The following is a 25363-nucleotide window of genomic DNA, read 5'->3' on the forward strand; positions in this document are numbered from 1 at the left end:
GTTATGACGTCATTTCAAAAACTTAACCTCAGGTTAAGATTTGATGTTGACGCTGCCGCCGCCGCCGTCGGAAAAGCGGCGCCTATAGTCTCACTTTGCTTCGCAGGTGAGACAAAAACACCCCTTTAAACACGTTTTTTTTGGTCACACGTATGTACAGCAATATATTTGACGGCCACCCCCCCCCTTGAGTTACACAGGGATCATGTACCACAGGAAACAGTTATTTGCAAGCTTCAAACAGCTTTATGAAATAATCACCAGGAATTTCAGCATATAAGGGGCTGGATGTACAATCTTTATAACATCGTCCTATCTAAATATTATCTTATTTGTCACATGGAATCACAAAGCAAGGTTTTGTCAGTTTTATCTCTAAGTAACACCCACAACAAACATTATATAGTCCTAAGTGTTTTGCGTAATAAATCACTTCACAGATATGCTTTAATTAACCAATAAAAAAAAAAGTATCAAGATGACGTAATATGGGTTTGGAATCATGTTCGGTCAATTCCACACCCGTAATTACCCCCAATTAATATGTGGTAGTAAAAATATAGCACTGAACATAATTTTGGTGCACTTCGAGCTCATTCTGGCCCATTGTGCGTTGTCCAGCACTTTGAAACACAAAGGTTAGCGACATTGCTAAATGATAAATGGCCAATCAAGATTGTCGTTTGATGCACATTTTGCTCAGTAGACTAGGAATCAGAATTCTTCTTTCAAATTAGCGGTTAATCTCTAACTTTTTTTAAAGGGGCCAGGTGTGACACTCACCTCATACCCCAAGGCTATACACAATAAAGCTGCTTAAATATCACAATTTCCAAATACATATTTACAGCAATGCTTGCATCTAATCCTCTTTTACTCTTTTAGAAGCTCCAGAGACAACAGGATCTTCCAAAGGTCTTTTTTTGCTGTTAGAGGAGATTGTGGTCTGACTCACAGATTTTGTAGAGTTTGCTATTGGACTTTCTGGTCTATTTGATGATACTGGAACATTAGGTACCTCCTGAGAGGAGCTCTGTTCTTTGATTTTTGATGTATCCATGCCACTACTCTCATGCAGTTGTTGAAGTAATGACACCACCATTCCACTTTGTTCTCCTACAGGATGAACCTCAGTCCCTTTCCTTGCTTCAGGATATCCAAAGGACATGAGGACTTGTGGGTGCACTTCTGTGCTCATGGGAACGTCAGCAACTTCATCTTGATCCTCAAATTCACTGTCGGAATCCGATGGAATGACGTAAATGGAACGTCGCTTTTGATCTTGACCAGCAGCTGGAGTTGTACTATTTTTCTGTGATGCACTCCTTGTTCTGCGTGCTACTCCATCTGGATTTGCCACAACATTCTTCCGCTTTCCACGCTTGTACTCTTTTTTCCCTTCAGTTGGTTTGCATTTCGGAGGGGTATTTTTCTGCACCGATTTTTTGTATTTCTTTCGACCATGCTGCCCATACTTGTACTTTTTCAATATTGGTTTGATTTCCTGTGAGGTGCTTGGTTGATTCTCTGACTGCTGTGTTTTGAGTGGTTTCTTTTTAGGAAGAAGAACCTTCTTCTTATGCGGCCCAACGATGGAGAGTAAGGCTGGCCACAAGAACATTGATAGGAAGCGTGGATGTAAAGCTTTGTACCAATCACTTTTCCTGATTCTGTCCAAAGCCTTGGCATACCCATCCGTGTTTCTCGTTGTTACCCAGTAGCTATCTTTCTTACCTGCCTTCTTAGTTGCGTCAAGGGGTACAGGGACTCTTATCTCCCATTTCCCTTCTCCAGTTCCGCTACTACTAGCTGCTGAATATTTAACTGCAGCATTTGTATGTCCAGTAGATTTGCCTTTAATAGCCTTGTGCTTGTTCACACTCTCGTTTTCATCAGACTTTGAGACTTCTTGCGATGATTCTTTAGAAGATAACTCTTGCAAAAGACCTTCACTACCCCTCAGAATTCCTCTTTTGTTGCTTTGCAAGTTCCAGCTTCCTACTTTCTTGATACTTGAATTCTTTTTTGCAGTAACCTCTAGCCGCTTTCTATCCAAAAGCAGTGCCATCAGTCCAGCAATGGTAGATTCATTAGGGGGCAGTACTGGCAGCACTGCATCAAATTTCACCCTTCTTTGACTGCCAGAAGATGGATCAACATTTGGGCATTCAGTCTCTTTGTCAACATCCATAGGTGATTGATGGCCCTCTGGCAAGCTTCCCCTTTCTTGCTCCTCCATTTCATTTGATGGAGACTGTCCATTGATAGATAGACCAGAGTCTGCTATGGTCTCACTGGAGGATATCTTTGTGGATCTAGACGGCTCAGACTGTTCATTTATTGGAGCAAGCGCAGCCTCACTGCACAATGTTTTTCCTGTCTGATCCGCTGGTGTCGCACATTCTTTTTCCTGTACAGAATCTCTTGTCCCTGTGGTAACTGCGATATCAACATCTTTAGAAATCTCCCCATTTCCAGTTGCCTTTGCTGCTGTGATAGAAAGTGGGATCGGAGTCCCAGGATGTATGCTTCTGGGTGCAGGGTACGAAACTGAAGCTAATGGCATACCAGTTCCTTGTCCAGGATTGATACCGAGTGGCCTCAAAGCCGGTGTGAAGTTTACTGGCTTAGGCAGAATTGGAGTTGGGTTAATAGGAGCAACCCCAGGCTCTTTCTTGATGCAGTTGACTGGTATCAGGTAGCCCTTTCCAGGGACATGGAGTATTCGTGGTGGTTGTTGAAGAGGGGGCTGTACAGCAATTGGCTGCATGCCAGTAATGTTGGTGGTAAGAGGCATCACATTATGAACAGCAGCTTTTGAATCAATAAGGGGAACTTGAGGGGTAATCAAAGCAGTTTGCTGTGGAATGTTCAGGATACCTTGCATAGGAGGTGGAGCCACGTTGGAGATGATCTGCATGTTGTTACCAGGCAGACCACCTGGCTGCATGGGTGTTTGCAATGGAACTTGCATAGGAGCTTGCACTGGAGTATGCACTGCACCACCCAATCTAGGTTGCAAGACAGTCACCAAATTTGTTTGAGGGCCATAACACCCAAACTGGGAGACATAGTTCTTCAATGGCACGAGGTAGCCACCCTTCACCGCCAAGGAACCATCACCTAAGACAGCCATCGGAGGTCTAGTTCCAAACTGAGAGTGGGGAATGCCAGCTTGTGTGATGCTGCCATTTACCTGTGGTCTCAGAACACTCCCCTGGGTCGCTATGACATTTTGTGGCATCATTGAAGCATTTCCTTGCGGCACAGGCACGTTTTCTGGCAGACGTGCTACACCTGGTTGAGATGTTGAAACATCTGCAGTACGAGTTTCTTCAGACCTCTGTCCTGTTTCCTGAACATCGGGAAGAGTGGCACCAGCTCCTTCCTTGTCGTGCCTAGGTTTTTCAGTGTACTTTGATTCCTCTGATTTTTTTGCTTTCTTAGATTTCTTAACTTTCTTGGCATTCTTTGATGACATTTTCTCTATTTCTGACAGTTCCAGTTCATCATCATCATCATCATCTGGATCTTTGACCCTCTCAGTCTTCACTGCATCAGGTTTTGGGATAAGATGTTGATCCTTGAGAGCTTGTACACCTCTGTGATTGGTAAGCATCGATGCAAGAAAGGCTTCATTGCCCTTCATACTGATGTCCAATGCCTGTAGTGAAATATGGTCAAACAGAAGCAGAATTTGTCATATGGAAAATAGTAGGAAAAGATTAAACACAAACTTTGCTGACAATCAAATGAATTGACTTTCGTAATGACATTACCTTTCAAATGATAATGAATGGAAATTTTCAGTCATGCACAGCTTAACCCTAACACCCTGGGGGCCATTATGCCCCCCCCCCATTCAAATTTTTGTTGGTACTTCCTACTGCCTCAATATTTCAAAACCAAATATCATTACTTTTTTCTCTGATCCCTCCCGCACCTCTTGATACCAAATTTATGGCGATCAGACCAACGGGGTGGGTGTCAGAATATGTTTACCGAACACATGTCAAAGAAATTTCGCTATTTTTCTATATGACTGTGTATGGCCCTATGGACAGAATCAAGAGATTTTGCAATTTATGTAAATAATTTTCTAGTAAGTATAATCGTTTCAAATAGTGGAATTAGTACACACTAGCACTCCCCCCCCCCCCCACCCACGCATCTGCAAATGCTTGTATACATAAGAAGTAATTACAACCTATCTTTTTCTTTCAGGAATTGATGAGGGAGTTATGAAAGACATTTGTACCAAAAATTGCTATTCCTGAGGCTTTATTTAATGAGAAATACCAAATCTATGATTTCTTGCATAAATAAGCAAAAACTACTCAAGACACCAAAAGACTTAAATTGGAAAGAAAATATCATAATAAACTATCCTGCATTTAAAAAAAACATTAATTTTTTTGGGGGGTATATTAATATTTTTCTCATGAAATCTGCAGTATACTGGAAACACTGGAGAAAAGCAAAGAGTTTGCATCTCTGTTTTTGATAGATTTAACTACATGATAATTTAATAGAAGGCCAAACTGTATATATTTACCTTCAAGAGGACAGAGAAGATATAGTGACGTCTCTGTTTTCTCTCTTCTTTATTTCCTGTACAAAAAAAGAAAAACATTATAAAGGGATAAAAAAGAAAGAATGAAACAATGTTTGCATGCATTACACATACAAATAATTATGATTTCATATTTTAGCATGAGAAAGGGAAGTGCGGACATGGAATAATGACATCTGTTGCATATTCATGATGGCATGCAAATTACCATTTCCCCAAAAAATAGTGCTTTAAAATTTTTTGATTTTGATTTATTTTTTTAGCATTCTGCTCAATGGATTATAGCAAGTATGAAGTAAGATAAAAAAATTCTCATTTGGTATGCCGCTGGTACAATATCTAGTAAGTTGACTTAGAAATCCTATACAACAATTTTATTCAAAGCTAAACTAGTGTAGTTGAAGCAAACAATGATTTCGTGGGGGAGTCTGTACAATCAAGGTACTATTGTTGACACCAAAGGTCTAGTTCTGGTACATATACAGAAACCCATATGCCTATCAAAAAGACTCTGCTTCCTACTTAATGATAATAAATAATAATAATGATAGTTGGCTCTTGTCTAGCGCATAACACAAAATGAATAACGTCTCTATGCGCTACCAAAGGACTTGGATATAAAGGACTAGGATATTATTACTCCGGCTGTAGCTCAAGCAACTTTCCAGCGCTCAGCATTTCAAGGAATAAATTCCTGCCAGGTACCCATTCACCTCACCTGGGTTGCGTGCAGCACAATGTGGATTAATTTCTTGCTGAAGGAAACTACGCCATGGCTGGGATTTGAACCCACGACCCTCTGTTTCAATGTCCGGAGACTAATCCACTGGGCTACAACGCTCCACAAATAACAATACATAGGATTTAAAGAGCGTCTTTTCCATTTTTATTAAAAGCTCTAGGAGCTTAGAAAAGGTTCAAGGCGCTTTTAAATTCTAAACTTACTGTAGAACGACCTCCAATCGTCTTGTCTAATGGTAGGATACGCCCATCCTATTGGCTTGATGGCATCCAGAATTTCCCTATCAAGCTCTGAAAGGACATTTCTTCTCGTGATGAACGAGGCATTCTTGGCTAAGATACGGGGAGGTGGACTCCTGGGCTTACGTCTCTTGCGCGTGTACAAGTCTTTCCAGTTCCTGGATCCCTGTAACTGGAATTACAAAAAAAAAGGCAAAGTTCAAAAAAAGGAGTCTTATCCAGTGTTTACAATCCATAGATACAGTAACAGGGTTGCAAGTCAGTTTTACTCTCTCGGCCTTATTGAAGTAGAGACATGATAATGCTCTGTATATGCTGTACAAAATAAAGCCTGAAAATGTTTGGAATGTGAAGCTGTCAGGGTCTGAAATCAAGCAAAATCATGAAAACTGACATCTCTTTGGTAAGCTCACTGTGTATATTACAAATCTAAATTATTTACTTTTTACAATGACTTACCTTGGACGAGTTATTTTTGTTCATAATATCTTGATTTGTATATTATTATGGGGGGGAAATCAAATAATCTACTGGGATTTTCACATGAGAAATGGACTTTAAAACCCTGTAAAGACAACTGCATCATATGGCACGATGGATTATAAATTGTATTTCCATGCTTCCCAACCCATTATTACTACAGGCTTCTGACAGACAGCACAAAGGTAGTGGTTCTATTGACAGTAGGATATGAGCTGATGCGAAAGGCTATTCAAGGGGATAAAATGGCTGTCATTTGAGAAATGTGGCCTTTATAGTCATTCCATTGTGAAAGCAGATTTGAATTTCACCTTTTTCTTACAGTGAGAAATGTAAACTATAACTTCAGCCCTGCAGCATAAAGACGTAACTCAATACTTGCAATAGACAACAATCTTTAAAGATATGTTCCTTCTAGAGAACAGGTACATTAATTATACATATTAAGTGTATATTTTATGTCATAGTTCCCTAAGCATATTCAACAAAGGGTTACATATGAAGTAAATTACTTTACAACTTCACACAAGTGATTTAATTTTTTTTATCTCATTGCTGAAAAATGGTAATATGCTTCCAATAAGTATACTATGAAGTATTACACATCAAATGCAGCAAAAAATTAACTAACACCCCCTCGCAGTGTACTTACAGTGTTGATTTCTCCAAGACTCTGCCTGTATTCAATCATTTCATCAAGGATGAGACTCAAGGGCATCTTGCTTAGAACATCCATGGATTCCCCTTCGTGGAGGCTGATGCCTTTGGCTTTCTTGAAAAACATCTGGAACTGGAGTGAAGAAATAAGCAGCTCATTAAAGGCTTTTATCGAGTTTGGGTAAATCTAGACTTCATCATCAAATTTGTATACTAGTGGTCTGAAATTGTTGTCAGATAAATGAATTTGAATATCATAAAGAGCAAGTTGTGTCAAAAGACCTGATAAAAATTGTAGGTCTGTGACGAAAACAAAATGATCATCATCTGTACCACCACCAACAGTACCACTAAAACCATAGAGCTATAGCTCCATGCTAAAACCACCACCACATACATGGTGTGGATTATATTTTCCCATGACATATATTGTGCTCTGAAGGAGGCAAGATGCAATTTGAAAGATGAGCAAAATCTGAAAATTTGTGTACAAAAACAAATGGAGAGTTGTCCACAAAATCAGCCATTTTAAAGCACGTTTGCCAATTTGACGATCCCATCGAAAGTACAACAAGTCGTTTTTAAACGCCAATAACTTGCTTATTTTATAACCGATTTTGATGAAACCTTTTTTTTTAATTGTTCCTCTCATTTTACTCTTTCCAATAAGATGCTTCTCTTCTTGGGCTTTGGTTTCCTTTAATCAACATCACCGTCATCATCACCACCACCAACACCACCATCACAATCACCACTATCTTCACCACAGCCAGCACAACAACCACCATTACCATCAAAATCACAAACATCATCTCCATCATAATCATCAATTCACCATGACCATCCTAGATACTATCATCATCATCATCATCACCATCATCATCATCAGATGTCTTCAACAATTTACCAGCTAAGATCAAAGTTGGCATGCAAGTGTTATCAAGTCACCATCACCTCTACTATCTCCATCACAATCATCATCACACACATAACAGTCATCATCAACACATCATCTTCATTAGATTATACCTTCTATAGCTTACCAGCGTATTAAAACAACTGAGAATAGTGTTTGGTATGCGAGTGATACCAAGTCACCACCATCTGTTACCTCCATCAAAACCATCATCATCATCACACTTACATAACCATCATCACATTCCCCATCATCACACTCACCACCAACATCCCCATTACATCATCATCATATCATATCTGCTATCGCTTACCAGTGTATTGAACCGATGGAGAATAGAGTTTGGTGTGCGAGAGATACCTGTCACCTCATTCAGCTTCTTTGCTATAGTAACCCAATGTCCTGCATGTACAGAGAGGCAAGAAGAATACATGAACAGAATATTTGTCAGTTAATTCTCACAACTTCAGTTATGATGAAGTGCTCTAATCATGATGATGTTACTGGTGCAAATTGTCATAAATCCATTCAAATCCAATGCAATAATCATTAGATATAGTTTTGCAGCAACTACAGGGAAGGACGCTTCACCTGCATGTCTCATGGAAAGGTGCTAAATAAGCCAGATTAATGATGCAGAATGAACTAGTTTGGGTCAAATCATTTCAGGAAGGACACCAATGTACTCAGGCTCTCAAGTAAAATAACTAAGAGGCTTTGTTTTAAAGTTAAGCGAATGATCATCAAGGCTGCACTCACCGACACCATGCTCTTTCAAATTCTGCAAGACGGCAAGGTCTTCCTTCAAGGTGTAGTTTCCTTTCCTGTTGGAGGGATCTAGAGTGTATGACCACCTAAACATAAAAAATATATTAAATATTACTAGGGATGTGGCAGAGTTCAGCCTTTCAAATAACTAAAAACATGGAGAAATTGAGTTCTGATAAAAAATAATTTTGTTTCAAAATGTGAGCTTTTTCATTTTATTTAATGACAATACAAAAGAATATCGAAACAAATACCTTCAAAATATATTTAATGTTGTTCACGATGATAAACAGTGTTCCAATGATTTACACATCCAGATCCTCCTAAACACATGAAGAGACAACATACATCTAGAAGCTAACCATATCCTCCCCCCTTGATTGATAACAGTGTTGCCAATTACTTCCACCCTCCCCTAAAAACATGAAACTGGAGGTTAACCCCAACCTTCCCAATCTACTCAAATAGCCCAGCCTAGCAAGGGTTGGGTTACACAAAAGGGATTTTCCCTTTACACCCATCTGCCAGCTGTAACTTACCTGTCTCGAACCTGGGCTGAATTCCTTCCTCTCACAAACTTGGCTAGTTTGGACCACTTAAACCCAAACTTTTGAATGCCTTCCAGCAGAGCCTACAACAGAGAATAACATTAGGGTTATAGTCAGTTGGTCGAACAACCTACTCAAGAGGCTGCCAATTTGAGATTTACAGTCTCAGTGATTTCAGTTTTAAATAGTCAGAAACTTCTTATTCCTGGCCTAATTTCTTCTAACTTTCACCATTCTGTTTTCCCTATTTTTCTCCTTTCACACAAATTGTTTTGTTTTTTTAAGTTTGGACTAACCTTCAAGTTCTTACATCAATGAATTTTTAATCCCATCTTATTCATGCTCTACTAGTAAAACATTTCACTATATTTCAGGAGCATTTATGACATGTATTTACTCTTAATTCCAGTTCTAGTAATAAAAAGAAATAGACATCAATCTGGCTTATTCAGTGCCTTTCCATTATATGTGCAAGTGAGACATCCTTCCCTATAATTGCCGTGGTCATGAATCTTTCTTTGTTCTTTGTGTATGAATGATTTAGTGAAAGTGACTTATAAACATCCTAAAAGAGTTACAATGAGATACTTCCAAAAAAACGACACGATACTAAATTAGAAGACAAAACTAAAGAATATAACATTAACATTTTAATAAACGGAACATGTTTCGAGATGTCGAACCTCATCATCAGTTAGGATGTCAAGTAAAATTTCAAGAATGTAGATTACAAGGTGTGAATTCAATTGTTAAATGGAGTGAAGTAAAATAAGGCTTTTCATCAAATGGAAACCTCAACTAAACCAACAGGTGTACAATTACCAAATAATGTTATCCACTTAATTTAACCCACCCTATCTGATAAAGCCATAGACACTGTAAATTTTTACTTCACTCCATTTAACAATTAAATTCACACCTTGTAATCTTATGTAACTACATTCTTGAAATTTTACTTGACATCCTACTGTAGCTGTATGAATACCAATGACTTTGTTTATAATTTTCAGGCTGATGATGAGGTACGACACCTCGAAACATGTTCTGTTTATTAAAATGTTTTGTTCTATTCTTTATTATTGTCTACAATGAGATAACTAACCTCATCTTCCTCTTTTGTCCAGAAGCCCCTTTTGGAATCAGGGTCGAGCTTTCGTCTCCATCTCAATGCTATCTGCCTTCCTAACCGCTGGTCCATGAAGTAAGCAACTAGATGAGAAAAAGTGACATCAAATAAAGCAATATTGGGCATATCAAGCTCCCATGCGGAGTGGATTACTATTTGCTGACCCCATACTTTGTGAAAAGCATTGGAAAACTAGGTAACAGAGACATCTTTGGGAGAAAGCAAACTGGGTGTAAGAGCAAGAAGTCCCTCGGCCGAGTCTGCTCAGCCACTGTCAGGCCAGGGAAAGTTCAGATAATGACCATAATTTAAACTACATAAATGCATATTTCTATTTCAGTTGCCATGGAAACAAGTGGGGCTAGGTAGGCAGGCTTCACTTCCCTGTGTACAAAAACATAAAAATTTCCATCTGATTGCTCTTCATTGCAAGGTCAGCCCCCCCCCCCCCCAATTTTAAAACCATTCTACAGCCCCTGTATTTACTGTAATTCTTCCACATTATTGAACAGGTTATTTTGACAAAAAAAACTGCTATCGTGGTACTTTACGACTTGTAAGCAAAAATTACAGGAATAGAGATAAGATTAAAATTTGGTTAGTTATTGGATAAAGAGCTGCCAAATATAATTTATGGTAAAAAATCAAGAATTTTTTTCCTGATAAACTTTGTCAAGTAATTTCAAGTGAAAGACATTTTCAAAATGATCAAGACAAAACACATCACCTGATGTTTCCAAATATTCATATTTTTCCTTATGAGTCACAACTCTTCTTAGGCGTTGCACGAAAATGATTTGTAACTGACTGCAACTTTCAATCATGAATAAGGAAATAAAAAATGTAAATTTGAACTATAACAAATCGCTTAAACTCTCTGTTGCATGAAGCAGATCAAAGCCCTGTGTCAAATAGACATGTTATGATAACAAATGAACAATATCTATAAACAAAAATACTATTAACCAATCAGATTAAAGCATCTCAGTAGCTTTTAACTGTTATTGCAAATTTGTTATTATAATAAGTTTAATGAAACGAGATCCAGCAATCAAATGCATTCATTTACAAGACTTTTAACTGACTTGAATGCCCCCCACGGCTTGTCTTACCTTTACTGAAAGGAATATAATCACCAACTTTAAACCTCTCAGCTAGCTCCAAAATCAATTCATCTTCTTCTTCGGTGAAGGGCCTAAAGAAATAACAATCAAGTAAACAAACAAAACCAGTAAACAAACATATAACTTACAATAAGAAATTTATAATATAGAATAAAGGCCTTGACAAATTGATATTTTTTAAAATTTATTTATTCATTCATTCATTTCTTTTTTTTTTGGGGGGGAACTGTGTTAAAAAAACAATATCAAATCACCCTCAAACTCCAAAACATGACAGAACAAATACTGGCTGCAGCAACATGCAACATGTTTGGTTAGTAAAGCACCTTGGAACAGTTTGACAAAGAATTGCTTTCCACAATTTCAATATTATGTACTGTATGCAAGGTCCAAAATACTTCTCAAAATTTTTGTTTTTTCTTCAAGTAGCACTGATTGGAATGATATCATAATTGTGAAAATACACACTAGATACATATCAACAAAATATAGTTTTGCAGGAAGTTTAAAAAAACAACCTTTAATTGAATCATCTTACCTCAACACGTATGCATAGATGTCTCGATGCTGGTAGTTTGAGAAACAGTCAAAAGGAGACCTATTCGTCTATAAGATCAATAAAAAATAAAAACACCTTAAATTTCAGTCCAAAAGCTTTTAAAAGGCATAGAATTATCTGAAAATGTACAAAAGAAAGAATTACGGTTAAAGACGGGGGCTAGAATTATCCTAGCATTGAGTAAGTCAATCCTTGCTTACAGTTAAAGAGAGTAATTACAATGTGCAATTATTCCAAGAGGCTATAAAATCATGATTAAGTGATACAATACCATAACAAATAATAGATCTTGATGGTCTGATAGAAACATATATCCAAACATTATGAAATAAAGGAATCTAGAGTGAAATAAAATATGCTGAAAACTAGTGATAAGATAAGTGACAGGTCAGTGTACTTGGTTTTAAAAAGTATTATTATCAATTAATTTGCTTATTTATATCTGTAAGTATAAGAGCCTTTTAAAATACAACTTTGTTAAAAGCACCTTTAATAAAATAACAAATATTTCACGATACTGAACCTAATCCAATTCAATAGTCTAATTCAAATATTCACAAAGAATCAATCAATGAAGAATGATACAATGGTTACTACAAATGACAATCTTAATAAGTAATTATAATTGAATGTACATGTACAGTATTAGACATCATCAAATCTTTACTAAATCTAAAACAGAAGTCATTAAAAAAGGGATTTTCAAATTACCCCAAGTTCCCTGATGTAATCCGACCAGTCCTTCCCTTGAATGGTCTCCAAGACTTCATCTAGGCGTTTCTCTTCCTCTGCAGACCACGCCTTCTTATTGATGAATGGGTGAAGGATATTCTGCCATCTCAGCTGGCATTCCATGGCAGACCGCTCCCCGTTCAACTAAATAAGGGACAAAATCAGAATAATGGTTGAATTTGCAGCTGCAATCATCTGATCTTTAGACCCATATTTCAAGAGTTGTATTTATGACTCATGAGTCAATTACAGCTATGAAGTACATAGATAAGAATTCAATATAAAGCATCAATTTATACCTCCCACTGCATGAAATAGAAAAGCAATAAGCCAGTTTATATTTCCACTCTGCGCATGGTCAAAGGATTCTGTGAATGATCAGAGGAAGGTCAGTTGTAATAAAGTGACATGGTGGTTTAAAATCTAATGAGATAAGCACCAACTTTGATGTCTTTATTATTCATATATTCTTTTGACTTGTGTTTTTCATTTACATCCACAAAAAAAAAACAATGCGTCCACATCCGATTGGTTTTTCACGATTTGCCTGTACACTGTAGAACATGCTAATGCATTCAAAGTAGAAATGCAACAAATAATAGTGTTCATTGGTGTGCTATTCTAGTCACCTGGTCTATTTAATTTCTTCATCCGGCTGTCGAAGGCATGCTTACGTAATATCTTGCTTTGAAATCTGCCTATCACAATGAAAGGTCATTTTACCGAATTGTCCATGAAGTAACTATGAACTTAATTGCAAGACTTGCGACTGATTTTTTTTATTTTGAAATATAATTTAAAAGCTTTCTGCAACATCCCCACAAAGGGTAAAAGGCAGAAAGATGTTTTTTTTTTGGGGGGGGGGGTTACTCACATGTAGGGAAGAGATCTTCAGCCAATCCACGTCCCTCATCCTGTCTCCAAGCAGTTCTTCCTCTGGAGCTCTACATAGAGAAGGTCAAAGGTCAATATATTTCAATTATCTACAAATTATTTGAATTAACAATAGACAGTTTCAATGAATATTAAGAATTGTACACAAGTATAACTGGGATATTGGAATATAACACAAAAAGAACATGACGGATACATGTCCAAAATTTGTACATTTTTGTGTGTTTTTTTTTTTTTCATTCTAGTAATGACATAAAAATAAGCTTATCAATAGCATAGAGATTATCCATACTCTTTACAGGTGTACAAGATAGTAAAACGCAGGGATTAACCTACTGACTGCTAAATTTCATAATCTCTTGTTGACTATGTGAAGGGACCCCCCAATTCCTGAGCTAATTGGTTAAGAATACTTCTCGACATATTTTCAATATAACAGATATCTACATATATGTAAATCAAATGCCATCAATTTAACATGCATCTTGAAATATATGTCCAAATAATCTACATCTATAAAGAAAAACATTGGAAAACTATGGAGATCTTTCAGTCATACTTAATGATTAAATTATCACAATTACAGTCAAAGCTGTCTAGTGGTCACCTGCCTATAGTGACCACTAAAACCGCTTCCCATGGAGGCAGATTGTGTGTATAAGAACCTGTCTATAAAGACCACATTTTGTGTTTCCCTTTGGGTAGTCACTATAGACAGGTTTCACTGTATTATAATCATCTTACTACGATAGCATAAGTTTTTTCTTCAAAAAAAAAAATTGTTTTTAACATCGAGGCTGTAAAACCTGAAAAAAACCCATATATCCAATTAAGATTCAACAGACTTGAATATTAACATTTAATACCACTGAAGGAAACCAAATTTGTGGTCTTAATAGACAGGTATTCCTCCTATACAGGAGGTTACTAAAGCAGGTTTAACTGGAATATGTTGAGGTTCTAAAAGGAAATGCTTACATTCTACCAAGAATCAACTTACTTCAAATGTTCCAGTTGGGTTGTGATGTTGTTAATTTCAACGGTGAGTTGGTGCTTCTCGTCGTCAATGGCCGATCGCCGTTTCTCATAAAGGATCTCCTGTCGGGCCATTAGAGGTTTCATGACTCGCTGAAGGCCGTCGTTACGTACGCCCTCGTACAGTGCTCTATCCTCATCAGCAGTCCCTGTTAATTTGGTTTCAAGATCATATTTAGTTCTGGGTCCCTTACATTGACCAGTTCATGAGATATGAGTGACTTTATGTACGACTGGAGATCCTTTCTTGTGCCAAATGATACACCCCCTATTTCTTTCTTTTTTCTTTTGTATGTAGACAATATAAAATCTTTGAATGTAAATCATATTTTTTATGTGAACATTTCATTTCATGTTAATTTCAACGGTGAGTTGGTGCTTCTCGTCGTCAATGGCCGATCGCCGTTTCTCATAAAGGATCTCCTGTCAGGCCATTAGAGGTTTCATGACTCGCTGAAACATTTCATGATTAGTCTTCAAATAACTAATATATCTAATAAACCAGAATTGAAATGACTTTACTGTTTAAACAGAGCTGCCAACTTGAACATTTCAGTATTTCTAAAGCAGAAAATTAGTATTTTGGTGAGGAAATCAGTATTTTCAATGAAACATGATTGGACAAGATATAAAACTGAAACACTAGAAATCAGTATTTTGCATGAAACCATCAGTATTCTTCTTATTTTTCAGTACTAAATACTGAAAATCCGTACTTTTTGGCAGCTCTGTTTAAACATGATGGGAATGAACTTTTGGGAATGAACTTGCAAAACCTACCACTCTGTTCAACATTACATATTATACTTACATGATTTTGCTGGTTGAATGAAAGGCATCGGAATATTCCTGGATTTAATATCCTTTGCTTCATCACTCAATGGTGGCATCTGAAAATGGGAAAAGAATATTAAAATTCAGGAAAACTGGTCAAGTATTTCAATTCTATCCAATAAACCTCAAGTGATTTGAGATAACACAAGCTCATTTAATCTTTGTACATGCATATTTCTTTTGAAATGGAATAGGTGAAACAAAGATGAATGGGTGGCAAATGTAGATGAACGCCTTGCCAAAGGATGCTAGTGTTAGTGTTGTGGTGTGATTTGAACCCCGGACCTTGTGGTGCAAAGTCCGAGACTTATCCACTAAGCCACAACACCTCTACATGAATTAAAATCGAAGAATCATAAATTAATATAACACATTATTCAACCTGTGGGGTGTTTAATTAGGGTGTTTGTGAAGTTACAAAGCGACTCTACAAATGACTGAAATATGAAGTGCCAAAATTGTTCGATTAGAGAAAATCCTTTGATTCAATAAAATTTGAATTTTGTGACAATCTCATAAAAATGTGGCCAATATTTTCTTTGCACAAACAATTTGTGTCAATGATATAAAAGTCAAAATATCCTAATTTTGTGGCTAGTATGATTTTTTAGACTGGGGGACCAATATGACCTGTTATAACTTAGAAAATCATGCTCAACTTCATGAACAGCTATATGACAGAGCCTTCAGAACAGGAAACATATGTTTGATAAATATACAGAAATGTCAGGACCTAAATAAAGGAAATAGTATAAATCTTCCTCTTACTGTGTTTGAGTCTCCAGAGAAGTAATGCTTCTGAAAATGTGTTATGGGTCTCGCTCCTTTGACATAGGTTGTGGTCTTTGATGCAACACTTTTCTGCAAAAAGTATAAGAAATACAATTGAATAACACAGAAGACACATTGGGGAGGAAATACAAAGACTCAAGCTAGGATATTTCCAATAAAGATTTCTACATCACTCATGTAGAATGTGGTGTATTAGTAAACTTTTAACAATGAATTCCCCTCAAGCCCAGCGCACTACAAACAATCTGTTGCGATCTGATAGTGCTATGAGTAGTTAAATCAGTATACCAGTCTATTTTGAGTCTCCCTGTTGGAATAAAAGCAAAGTTAAACTTAAATCAAAATGGCATCACTATCAGCTGCGACTTGAAGCTGATTTGGTCATTAAAGGAGAATGAAATCTTTGGAACAAGATAGCTTGTGTGAAAACAGAAAAATCAAAGGAACAGATCAACGAAAGTTTGAGAAAATCGGACGAATAATGAGAAAGTTATGAGCATTTGAATATTGTAATCACTAATGCTATGGAGATCCTCAAATTGGCAATGCGACAAAGGTGTGTGATGTCACTTGTGAACATCTACTCCCATTACCTTAGTATATATTTCACTTAAATTGCCTCTTTTATCACATCTATCAGTAGGTCATGTGTTCTTTCTAAAGGAGGGCATGTAATACAGATATTTAAAGAATACATCATGGATAAAGAGTTTGTATCACCATAACAAAAAGCAAAAAGTGAAATTTTGAGGGTATTTTATAGTCCATCAAAGGGAAAGTTGTTCACATGTAACATCACACATCCTTGTCGCATTGCCAATAGGAGGATCACCATAGCATTAGTGATTGCAATATTCAAAAGCTCAGAACTTTCTCATTATTTGTCTGACTTTTCTCAAACTTTCTTTGTTCTTATTCTTTGATTTTTCTGTTTCGACACAAGACTACTTGTTCCAAAGGCTTCATTTCCCTTTAATCCTACCAAAAGATCTCCAGCAAAGCAGAATTCTGATTTTTGTATTCCTAACATCATGTCAAACTTTAAAAGATATAATCTTGGGGCATTAATATTCAATGCAATATGCGATAGGGCAAAAATTGAGTAGTAATGTATCCAAAAGTGTGTTCTAGGCTCGGAGAGTATTAACAAGTATCAACTAACGACGGCCCGAAGTAAAAAAGGTGGTTTTGAAGCCCACAGTTGAATCAATGGTTTATGCAGATTTCCTGTAAAAACTACGCTTAGCTCAGCATGTATCGGGTCAAAGTCCAATGCAGATGCACGCTTTTGTCACATTGTGCCAAATTGATGCCTGTTATCATGGCTATTTTATTCATGAGTCCACTGTTTGAAGAGTGGACTCATGAATAAAAACAATGGACTCGTGAATAAAATAGCGAGGATAACCATGGAAACAGGCGTCAATTTGGCGCACTGTGACAAAAGCGCGCATCGGCATTGGAAATTTTTTATACACACGCCCTATGCGTGCTAAATTAAGCGTAATTTATAAAAAAAGGAAATCTGCATAAACCATGGACTCAACCATGGGTTTTCAAAACCACCTTTGTAAATTCAGGCCGACATGTCTGGCTCTAGATGTACAATACCAAATAGAAAGTCATTAGGTAGGAACTGGGCACCTACTTGTATTGCAGCGTTCTTTCTTCTTGCTTCCTTGATGTTGTCTAGGAGGGTGCAGACCATGTCCTGGTAACTCAGGTTGATCTGTAACAGATTCTCTGCAGTAGGTTCCATGGACCTTGACAGGAAGAGGGACTCGGGGACAGGAGGCCTGGAAGGCGATACCTGTAAATGGAAGAGAATGTTGATCAAGGACGATCATGATGACAAGGAGGAAGATAATGAAGGAGATGATGATGATGATGAATTGATGATGGTGATGATGATGGTGATGGTAATGATGAAGGTGATCGTGGTTATGATGATGACAACGACAATGATAATGGATATGGTAATGATGATAATGATGATGATATTGAAGAAAGAGAAGAAAAAATGTAAGGAAGAAGAAAAGGTACAAGATGATGAAGAAATATCAGAAGAAAAATAAGGAGTAGTGTGTTCAAGATGATAAAGCGGGAACAAAAAGAAGCAAAAAGAGAGAGTAGCAGAGGAAGATAGAAATGAAGAAAATGAAAATAAAAGAAAGTAAAATAACAGACTACCAACCAAGCTTTCAAGGTGTTGAAAAACCGCATAACTCTTACACCCATACCCCACCACAAAAATACATAACATGGCTGATTTATTTTTTTTACTTTAAATACAAATGGAGTGCTCCTCTTTTTGGTTCATAAAAAATCTTAAAATCAAGGGAACTCTTGGAAAAAAGGAGTAGTTAGCCTAATATTACAGAGACATACACCTGCCACACACAGCCTAACCAGTTTCCTGCTGAATTTCCTAACTCCAATTGGTTTAACTCGAAACATGCTGATGTTGCTCATTTGCACCATTTAGGACATGTACATCCCACAGACTTATTCATCTGGCATGTAAAGAGTTAATATGATAGGAACCATTTTAGATTCCTGTAGGCAATAGATTAATACACATACCTGAGAGATGGCCGCTCCAGAAGTACTAGGACCAGCTCCCGAATACGGTCCTTTATAGAGAGGAAAATGAAATGATCAAAAGCGTTTGTATATTAACAATCTTTCTTCTAGAAAATGGTCCTTACCCCAAAGTCAAGTTCAACTAAGACCGTGATCTGAGTGATAAATCTATAGCAAGCTGAAAAAATGTCAACATTTTGTTTATAATACATGTTTCTCTTTTGTTTCCCTACACATTAATGAACCCCCCCCCCAAAAAAAAAATATTTCAATAATATTATTCCTAGAAAGTTATGAATGATTTGAGTGTCAATGAGCTGATAGATTGAATCTGTACTGTTAGAGAATCTAATTCAATGGAAAGAAATCTTTTAAGCCAATCAAATTAGAGAATTTCAGTAGCTAATAACAGTTATCAGTTGAAATGACTGACAAGATGCTTCATGAACTGCTCCCCTGGAGAGTGACTCATGAAGATCTAGTTAGTGATTCCAATTGATAACGTCATTTTAAGCCAATCAGATTATAGAGAATTTCAGAAGCTTATAACAATTATCAGTTGATGTGACTGACAAGATGTTTCAAATCAAATGCTCTTCTAGTCTTACCATCTTCTTCTCTACTTCGAACATCGTCGTCCTCATCAGATTCTTCCTCTTCTTCCATTTCTTTGTTTTCCCCGAGGACTTTGTGGATTTGTTGGATGTCCTGTTGGACCTCATGATGATCCTCTTCCGTGCCAGCCTCCATGGCTCTGAAATATCAATAGTACTGAAATACATAAGTCAAAACACAATGACAAATTTGATTGCGTATGGTGAGCATTACGTCACATAAAATCTGATATGCGTGCTGTAGCCAAGCAAAAGACAATGAAATCAAGATGGTGACGTAAACACGGTGGCAAGTTTTCACATCTTTTCATAACATTTTTCTCATTTTTTTAAATGAATTAAATATCGTAGAAATGTTGGAAATTAAGTTGTATCCCATTTAGTACTTTAGAAGTCTTACGTTAACGTTAGTCTTCTTAGTCTTGAGGACTCCACGATGATGTCTTTTTCAAAAAATTTGACATATACTTCTTCATCATTGGGGTCTTGAATCTCTTTCCATATAGCCATAAGAGAACCAAGTAAATGAAGATGGATTCCCCTTGGAAATCCATCTTTTTTATTAAAAATCACGTACTTGGTCGTGATTTAATTTATCTCTACACCTTCCTACACCTAATGCATACAGAGGTTTAAAACAATAGGAAAAAAGGTGAAAAATAAAGGTTTCTTACCAGACCGATGTTGCATAGACCCCTCGATGCACACAATGCAAATACAATGGCGTTGACCCTTGAACCGCTGATGTATTACGTACTTCCGGTTAGTGATGCCGTTCTGAAGATTAATTTATAGATAAAAATTATTATTTTACAAATAATAAAATAAGTGATTATAAATAATTAGCAGTATTACATCAATTATTTATAATTACGTAAAAAATTTAATATTGGTAAAACAATATTTTTTATCTATAAATTGTTCTTCAAAAAGGCATTGCTTATCGGAAGTACGTAATACATAAGCGGTTCAAGGGTAGACGCCATTGTATTTGCGTTGTTAATGTGGATCGAGGGGTCTAAGCAACATCAGTCTGGTAAGAAACCTTTAATTTTCACTTTTTTTCCTGTTTTTTTAAACCTTGAAGTTACCTTGATGGCCACATCTCACTGTCTTCACGACGAGGGTGTACAGATGAGTGTGGCAGGGTTAAGGAGGCTCTTAGAGCCCATTTAAAAACCCAATTTTGATAATTGTGTCTTAAATTGCAGGAGTGTTGGTGCCTCAATTGTGGACTGTGGGAGTTTATTCCACTGATTGACAACCCTTTGGCTAAAGAAGTGTTTCCTTATATCCAGTCTAGATCGTTGCTTAGCACATTATGCCATTACTAGGTGTACACTGTAGGATTAGGAAGGTGTAGAGATAAATCAAATCACGACCAATTACGTGATTTTTACTAAAAAAGATGGATTTCCAAGGGGAATCCATCTTTATTTACTTGGTTCGGCATTATCGTGATATTGGGAACCACCGTTCACATCATACAGCAACGCTTTATTCAGTCAAACGCACGGTTCCCTATTTCCACCTCCTTTCACTTTGTACACAAGGGCGCGTATACAAATCGACAAGTGGTTCCCAAAGCCACGATTTGGCCCTTGGTTCTATTATGGCTATATGGAAAGGGAGGCATTATCGTGATCCAAGTCCCCGGTGACTCGGATCCACGGACAATTTTTCACAACGTAAAACATGTCCTACCTGTTTCTACCAACCTCCATCGTAGTTGTGTGTGACTTGTCTCTTTTCAGTCTCCACCAAAGATTGTAGAGCGCCGCGTACGCGCGCTCTACAATTTTTGGTCTATCTTCACTTTATTGGCGTTATAAATCAGATCGAATTGCATCTATATACTTCTTTTCAATCTCCATTGCTTTATTTTGTAAATTAGTACTTTTCATATACATAAATCAAGATTATATTCATCTTCTTATGTTTCCCACACTATGAAATTTGCTTTATTTCGTTTACATTTTTACTAAATAAATCGGCCCCGAGTATATCCCTCGAACAGTCTCAATTGCTTTATTTCGTTGATTCCTAATTTACTAAATAAATCAGGATTGAATCATCTTTTTAATCTCCATTGCTTTATTTCGTAAATTAGTACTTTTCATATACATAAATCAAGAGTATATTCATCTTCTTATGTTTCCCACACTATGAAATTTGCTTTATTTCGTTTACATTTTTACTAAATAAATCGGTCCCGAGTATCCCTCTTCTGCAGACATTGCTTTATTTCGTTTATCCCTAATTTACTAAATAAATCAAAATTGCATCTACTTCTTTTCAGTATATATAGGCTTTATTTCGTCGTACTTTTTAATTATACTATGAATAAATCTCATTATGTTTGTCATGATTATGCTTTATTTCGTCTATCACGATTTTACTAAATAAATCAAAATGCATATCTCTCTCTTAACTGTCTCCATTGCTTTATTTCGTAAGGTACGTAATTAGAATGTCGGTCTATAATTACTCCTCGTGATTCAAGTCCCTCTTCATCCGAATTAAACCACTGTGTCACTTGTTTCCTATTTTCGATGATGAATTATTAAGATCAATAGAATTGAATTAAAACAGTATATATACTACTCCTCGTGATCCAAGTCCCCTCTCCTAAAAATTCAAAACGGCAATTAAACCGTTGATATTCATCTACCCCTCATTTCCCTCCTCTTCAAAACCATGCACTCTGCCACTTTTAGACAGTTTCCTAGAGATGATTAATAAATATTTTCGATAATAAGAATCATTAAAATCAATGAAAATCACATTAAAGACACTATTTGACTGTCTAAAGAATTGAATTAAAACAGTATATACTACTCCTCGTGATCCAAGTCCCCTCTCCTAAAAATACAAAACGGCAATTAACCCGTTGATATTCATCTACCCCTCATTTCCCTCCTCTTCAAAACCACTCTGCCACTTTTAGACAGTTTCCTAGAGATGATTAATAAATATTTTCGATAATAAGAATCATTAAAATCAATGAAAATCACATTAAAGACACTATTTAACTGTCTAAAGAATTGAATTAAAACAGTATATACTACTCCTCGTGATCCAAGTCCCCTCTCCTAAAAATACAAAACGGCAATTAACCCGTTGATATTCATCTACCCCTCATTTCCCTCCTTTTCAAAACCACTCTGCCACTTTTAGACAGTTTCCTAGAGATGATTAATAAATATTTTCGATAATAAGAATCATTAAAATCAATGAAAATCACATTAAAGACACTATTTAATTGTCTAAAGAATTGAATTAAAACAGTATACTACTCCTCGTGATCCAAGTCCCCTCTCCTAAAAAATACAAAACGGCAATTAACCCGTTGAAATTCATCTACCCCTCATTTCCCTCCTCTTCAAAACCACTCTGCCACTTTTAGACAGTTTAATAGACATGATTAATGAATATTTTCGATAATAAGAATCATTAAAATAAATGAAAATCACATTAAAAACACTATTAAACTGTCTAAATACTCCTCGTGATCCAAGTCCCCTTCCCGTGTTAAGTTCGTCCAATTTCCCATAGGAGGGGACTTGGATAACGAGGAGTACTATTACTCGTGATCCAAGTCCCCTCTCCTAAAAATACAAAACGGCAATTAACCCGTTGATATTCATCTACCCCTCATTTCCCTCCTCTTCAAAACCACTCTGCCACTTTTAGACAGTTTAATAGACATGATTAATGAATATTTTCGATAATAAGAATCATTAAAATAAATGAAAATCACATTAAAAACACTATTAAACTGTCTAAATACTCCTCGTGATCCAAGTCCCCTTCCCGTGTTAAGTTCGTCCAATTTCCCATAGGAGGGGACTTGGATAACGAGGAGTACTATTACTCGTGATCCAAGTCCCCTCTCCTAAAAATACAAAACGGCAATTAACCCGTTGATATTCATCTACCCCTCATTTCCCTCCTCTTCAAAACCACTCTGCCACTTTTAGACAGTTTAATAGACATGATTAATGAATATTTTCGATAATAAGAATCATTAAAATCAATGAAAATCACTTTAAAAACACTATTTAACTGTCTAAATACTCCTCGTGATCCAAGTCCCCTTCCCGTGTTAAGTTCGTCCAATTTCCCATAGGAGGGGACTTGGATAACGAGGAGTACTATTACTCGTGATCCAAGTCCCCTCTCCTAAAAATACAAAACGGCAATTAACCCGTTGATATTCATCTACCCCTCATTTCCCTCCTCTTCAAAACCACTCTGCCACTTTTAGACAGTTTAATAGACATGATTAATGAATATTTTCGATAATAAGAATCATTAAAATCAATGAAAATCACTTTAAAAACACTATTTAACTGTCTAAATACTCCTCGTGATCCAAGTCCCCTTCCCGTGTTAAGTTCGTCCAATTTCCGATAGGAGGGGACTTGGATAACGAGGAGTACTATTACTCGTGATCCAAGTCCCCTCTCCTAAAAATACAAAACGGCAATTAACCCGTTGATATTCATCTACCCCTCATTTCCCTCCTCTTCAAAACCACTCTGCCACTTTTAGACAGTTTAATAGACATGATTAATGAATATTTTCGATAATAAGAATCATTAAAATCAATGAAAATCACTTTAAAAACACTATTTAACTGTCTAAATACTCCTCGTGATCGGAGTCCCCTTCCCGTGTTGAGTTCGTCCAATTTCCCATAGGAGGGGACTTGGATAACGAGTAGTATTACTCGTGATCCAAGTCCCCTCTCCTAAAAATACAAAACGGCAATTAACCCGTTGATATTCATCTACCCCTCATTTCCCTCCTCTTCAAAACCACTCTGCCACTTTTAGACAGTTTAATAGACATGATTAATGAATATTTTCGATAATAAGAATCATTAAAATCAATGAAAATCACATTAAAAACACTATTTAACTGTCTAAATACTCCTCGTGATCGGAGTCCCCTTCCCGTGTTGAGTTCGTCCTATTTCCCATAGGAGGGGACTTGGATAACGACTAATAGTACTCCTCGTTATCCAAGTCCCCTCCTATGGGAAATTAGACGAACTCAACACGGGAAGGGGACTCCGATCACGAGGAGTATTTAGACAGTTAAATAGTGTTTTTAGTGTTATTAAATTTGTCTTATTTAGTGTTTTGATCATTGTTTCATCAACTTGGAAGAATATACTGCCACAAGAGTGAAAAGAAAGAGACTATTTTTGTCGTTTGAAAAAGTGTCCGAGTCAGTTGTTATTGTGTCAATGGGAAAACGTGTGGTGGAAGGAAGTCCCCGCTCAGTGAGAAGTTTCGCACCGTTTCGCATCGCGAACAATAGATTTCTTTTGAAAATCTTCCAACCGTGGATTCTATTGAAAGATTGCTGATATTTGAGGTGTGTCTCAAGTTTGTCCCCAGTGACTTGGATGACGATAAGGCCGAAAGGGATTCAAGACTCCAATGATGAAGAAGTATATCATAATATTTCATATGTCAAATTTTTTTAAAAAGACATCATCATGGAGTCCAATTGCCTAAGCCCTAACTAGTAGTTTTAGTACCGGTATGGGCCTACCATTCATAATAAAATATATTTAAAAAAATAAAATTTTACTTTTTGGGGGAGGTGTAAAAAAGTTGAGCCAGTCTTTTGGGGGAGGATTATCAACCAAGGCCTAGGCGTCTGAAAAAATAACATAAACGACATTCTCAATATCATATCAAATTTAAAAAAAGCCATTTTCCCCGCTAGTCAACCGGGTTTCAGGCTTAGCGCTAGCGCTTGGCTGTGCATGTGCCTGGGTTCCCGGCTCAGCTCCTCCACCACCTTCGATGACGATTGACAATGACAGTATAGGCTATAGCCCAGCGCGATCGACATCATCGAGGGGCTCTTGACCTGCGCACATTTCCTTTTGCCTGTGTCTGCTTAATTCGGCGCAACATTATTTTCAGGCAGAAAAATACGGGAAAACGTTCAAAAGTACATGGCCTGCAAGAGTACTAATACCTGCCTCGGTTGTATTCCTTGACCTTGTCAATGTAATTGTCCGACGCAGCGAGATTAAAATCGTTGATAAATCGTACCGACAAAACTAACTTTAGTGCTCCACAGCGCAAAATAGTACAGTTTTCACGATATTGATCCGTAACTTCA

At 36.8% G+C, this 25363-nt stretch overlaps 1 protein-coding gene across 4 annotated transcripts; it reads right to left on the reverse strand.

The window, feature by feature from the left end:
• Positions 1 to 119: 119 nt before the first annotated feature.
• Positions 120 to 25363, reverse strand: LOC121428510. Of its 4 annotated transcripts, none has more exons than XM_041625171.1 (20): positions 25217 to 25363; positions 19891 to 19993; positions 19211 to 19356; positions 18603 to 18652; positions 17668 to 17829; positions 15996 to 16088; positions 15205 to 15283; positions 14359 to 14542; positions 13339 to 13408; positions 12444 to 12608; positions 11712 to 11779; positions 11162 to 11244; positions 10026 to 10132; positions 8915 to 9006; positions 8367 to 8461; positions 7921 to 8009; positions 6687 to 6824; positions 5519 to 5726; positions 4556 to 4611; positions 120 to 3664 (listed from the first exon to the last, which is right to left on the reverse strand). In XM_041625171.1, the coding sequence occupies exons 3-20, from the start codon at positions 19350 to 19352 to the stop codon at positions 863 to 865; spliced, it is 4683 nt and encodes a 1560-aa protein (XP_041481105.1). In that variant the 5' UTR covers positions 19353 to 19356; positions 19891 to 19993; positions 25217 to 25363; the 3' UTR covers positions 120 to 862. The 4 variants fall into 4 exon arrangements, with proteins under 4 accessions (XP_041481105.1, XP_041481106.1, XP_041481104.1 ...); XM_041625172.1 differs by having other exon boundaries at positions 19211 to 19373; XM_041625170.1 differs by lacking the exon at positions 19891 to 19993 and having other exon boundaries at positions 25221 to 25363.

The sequence above is a fragment of the Lytechinus variegatus genome, chromosome 15 (genome assembly GCF_018143015.1).
Source record: "Lytechinus variegatus isolate NC3 chromosome 15, Lvar_3.0, whole genome shotgun sequence".
NCBI lineage: Eukaryota > Metazoa > Echinodermata > Echinoidea > Temnopleuroida > Toxopneustidae > Lytechinus > Lytechinus variegatus.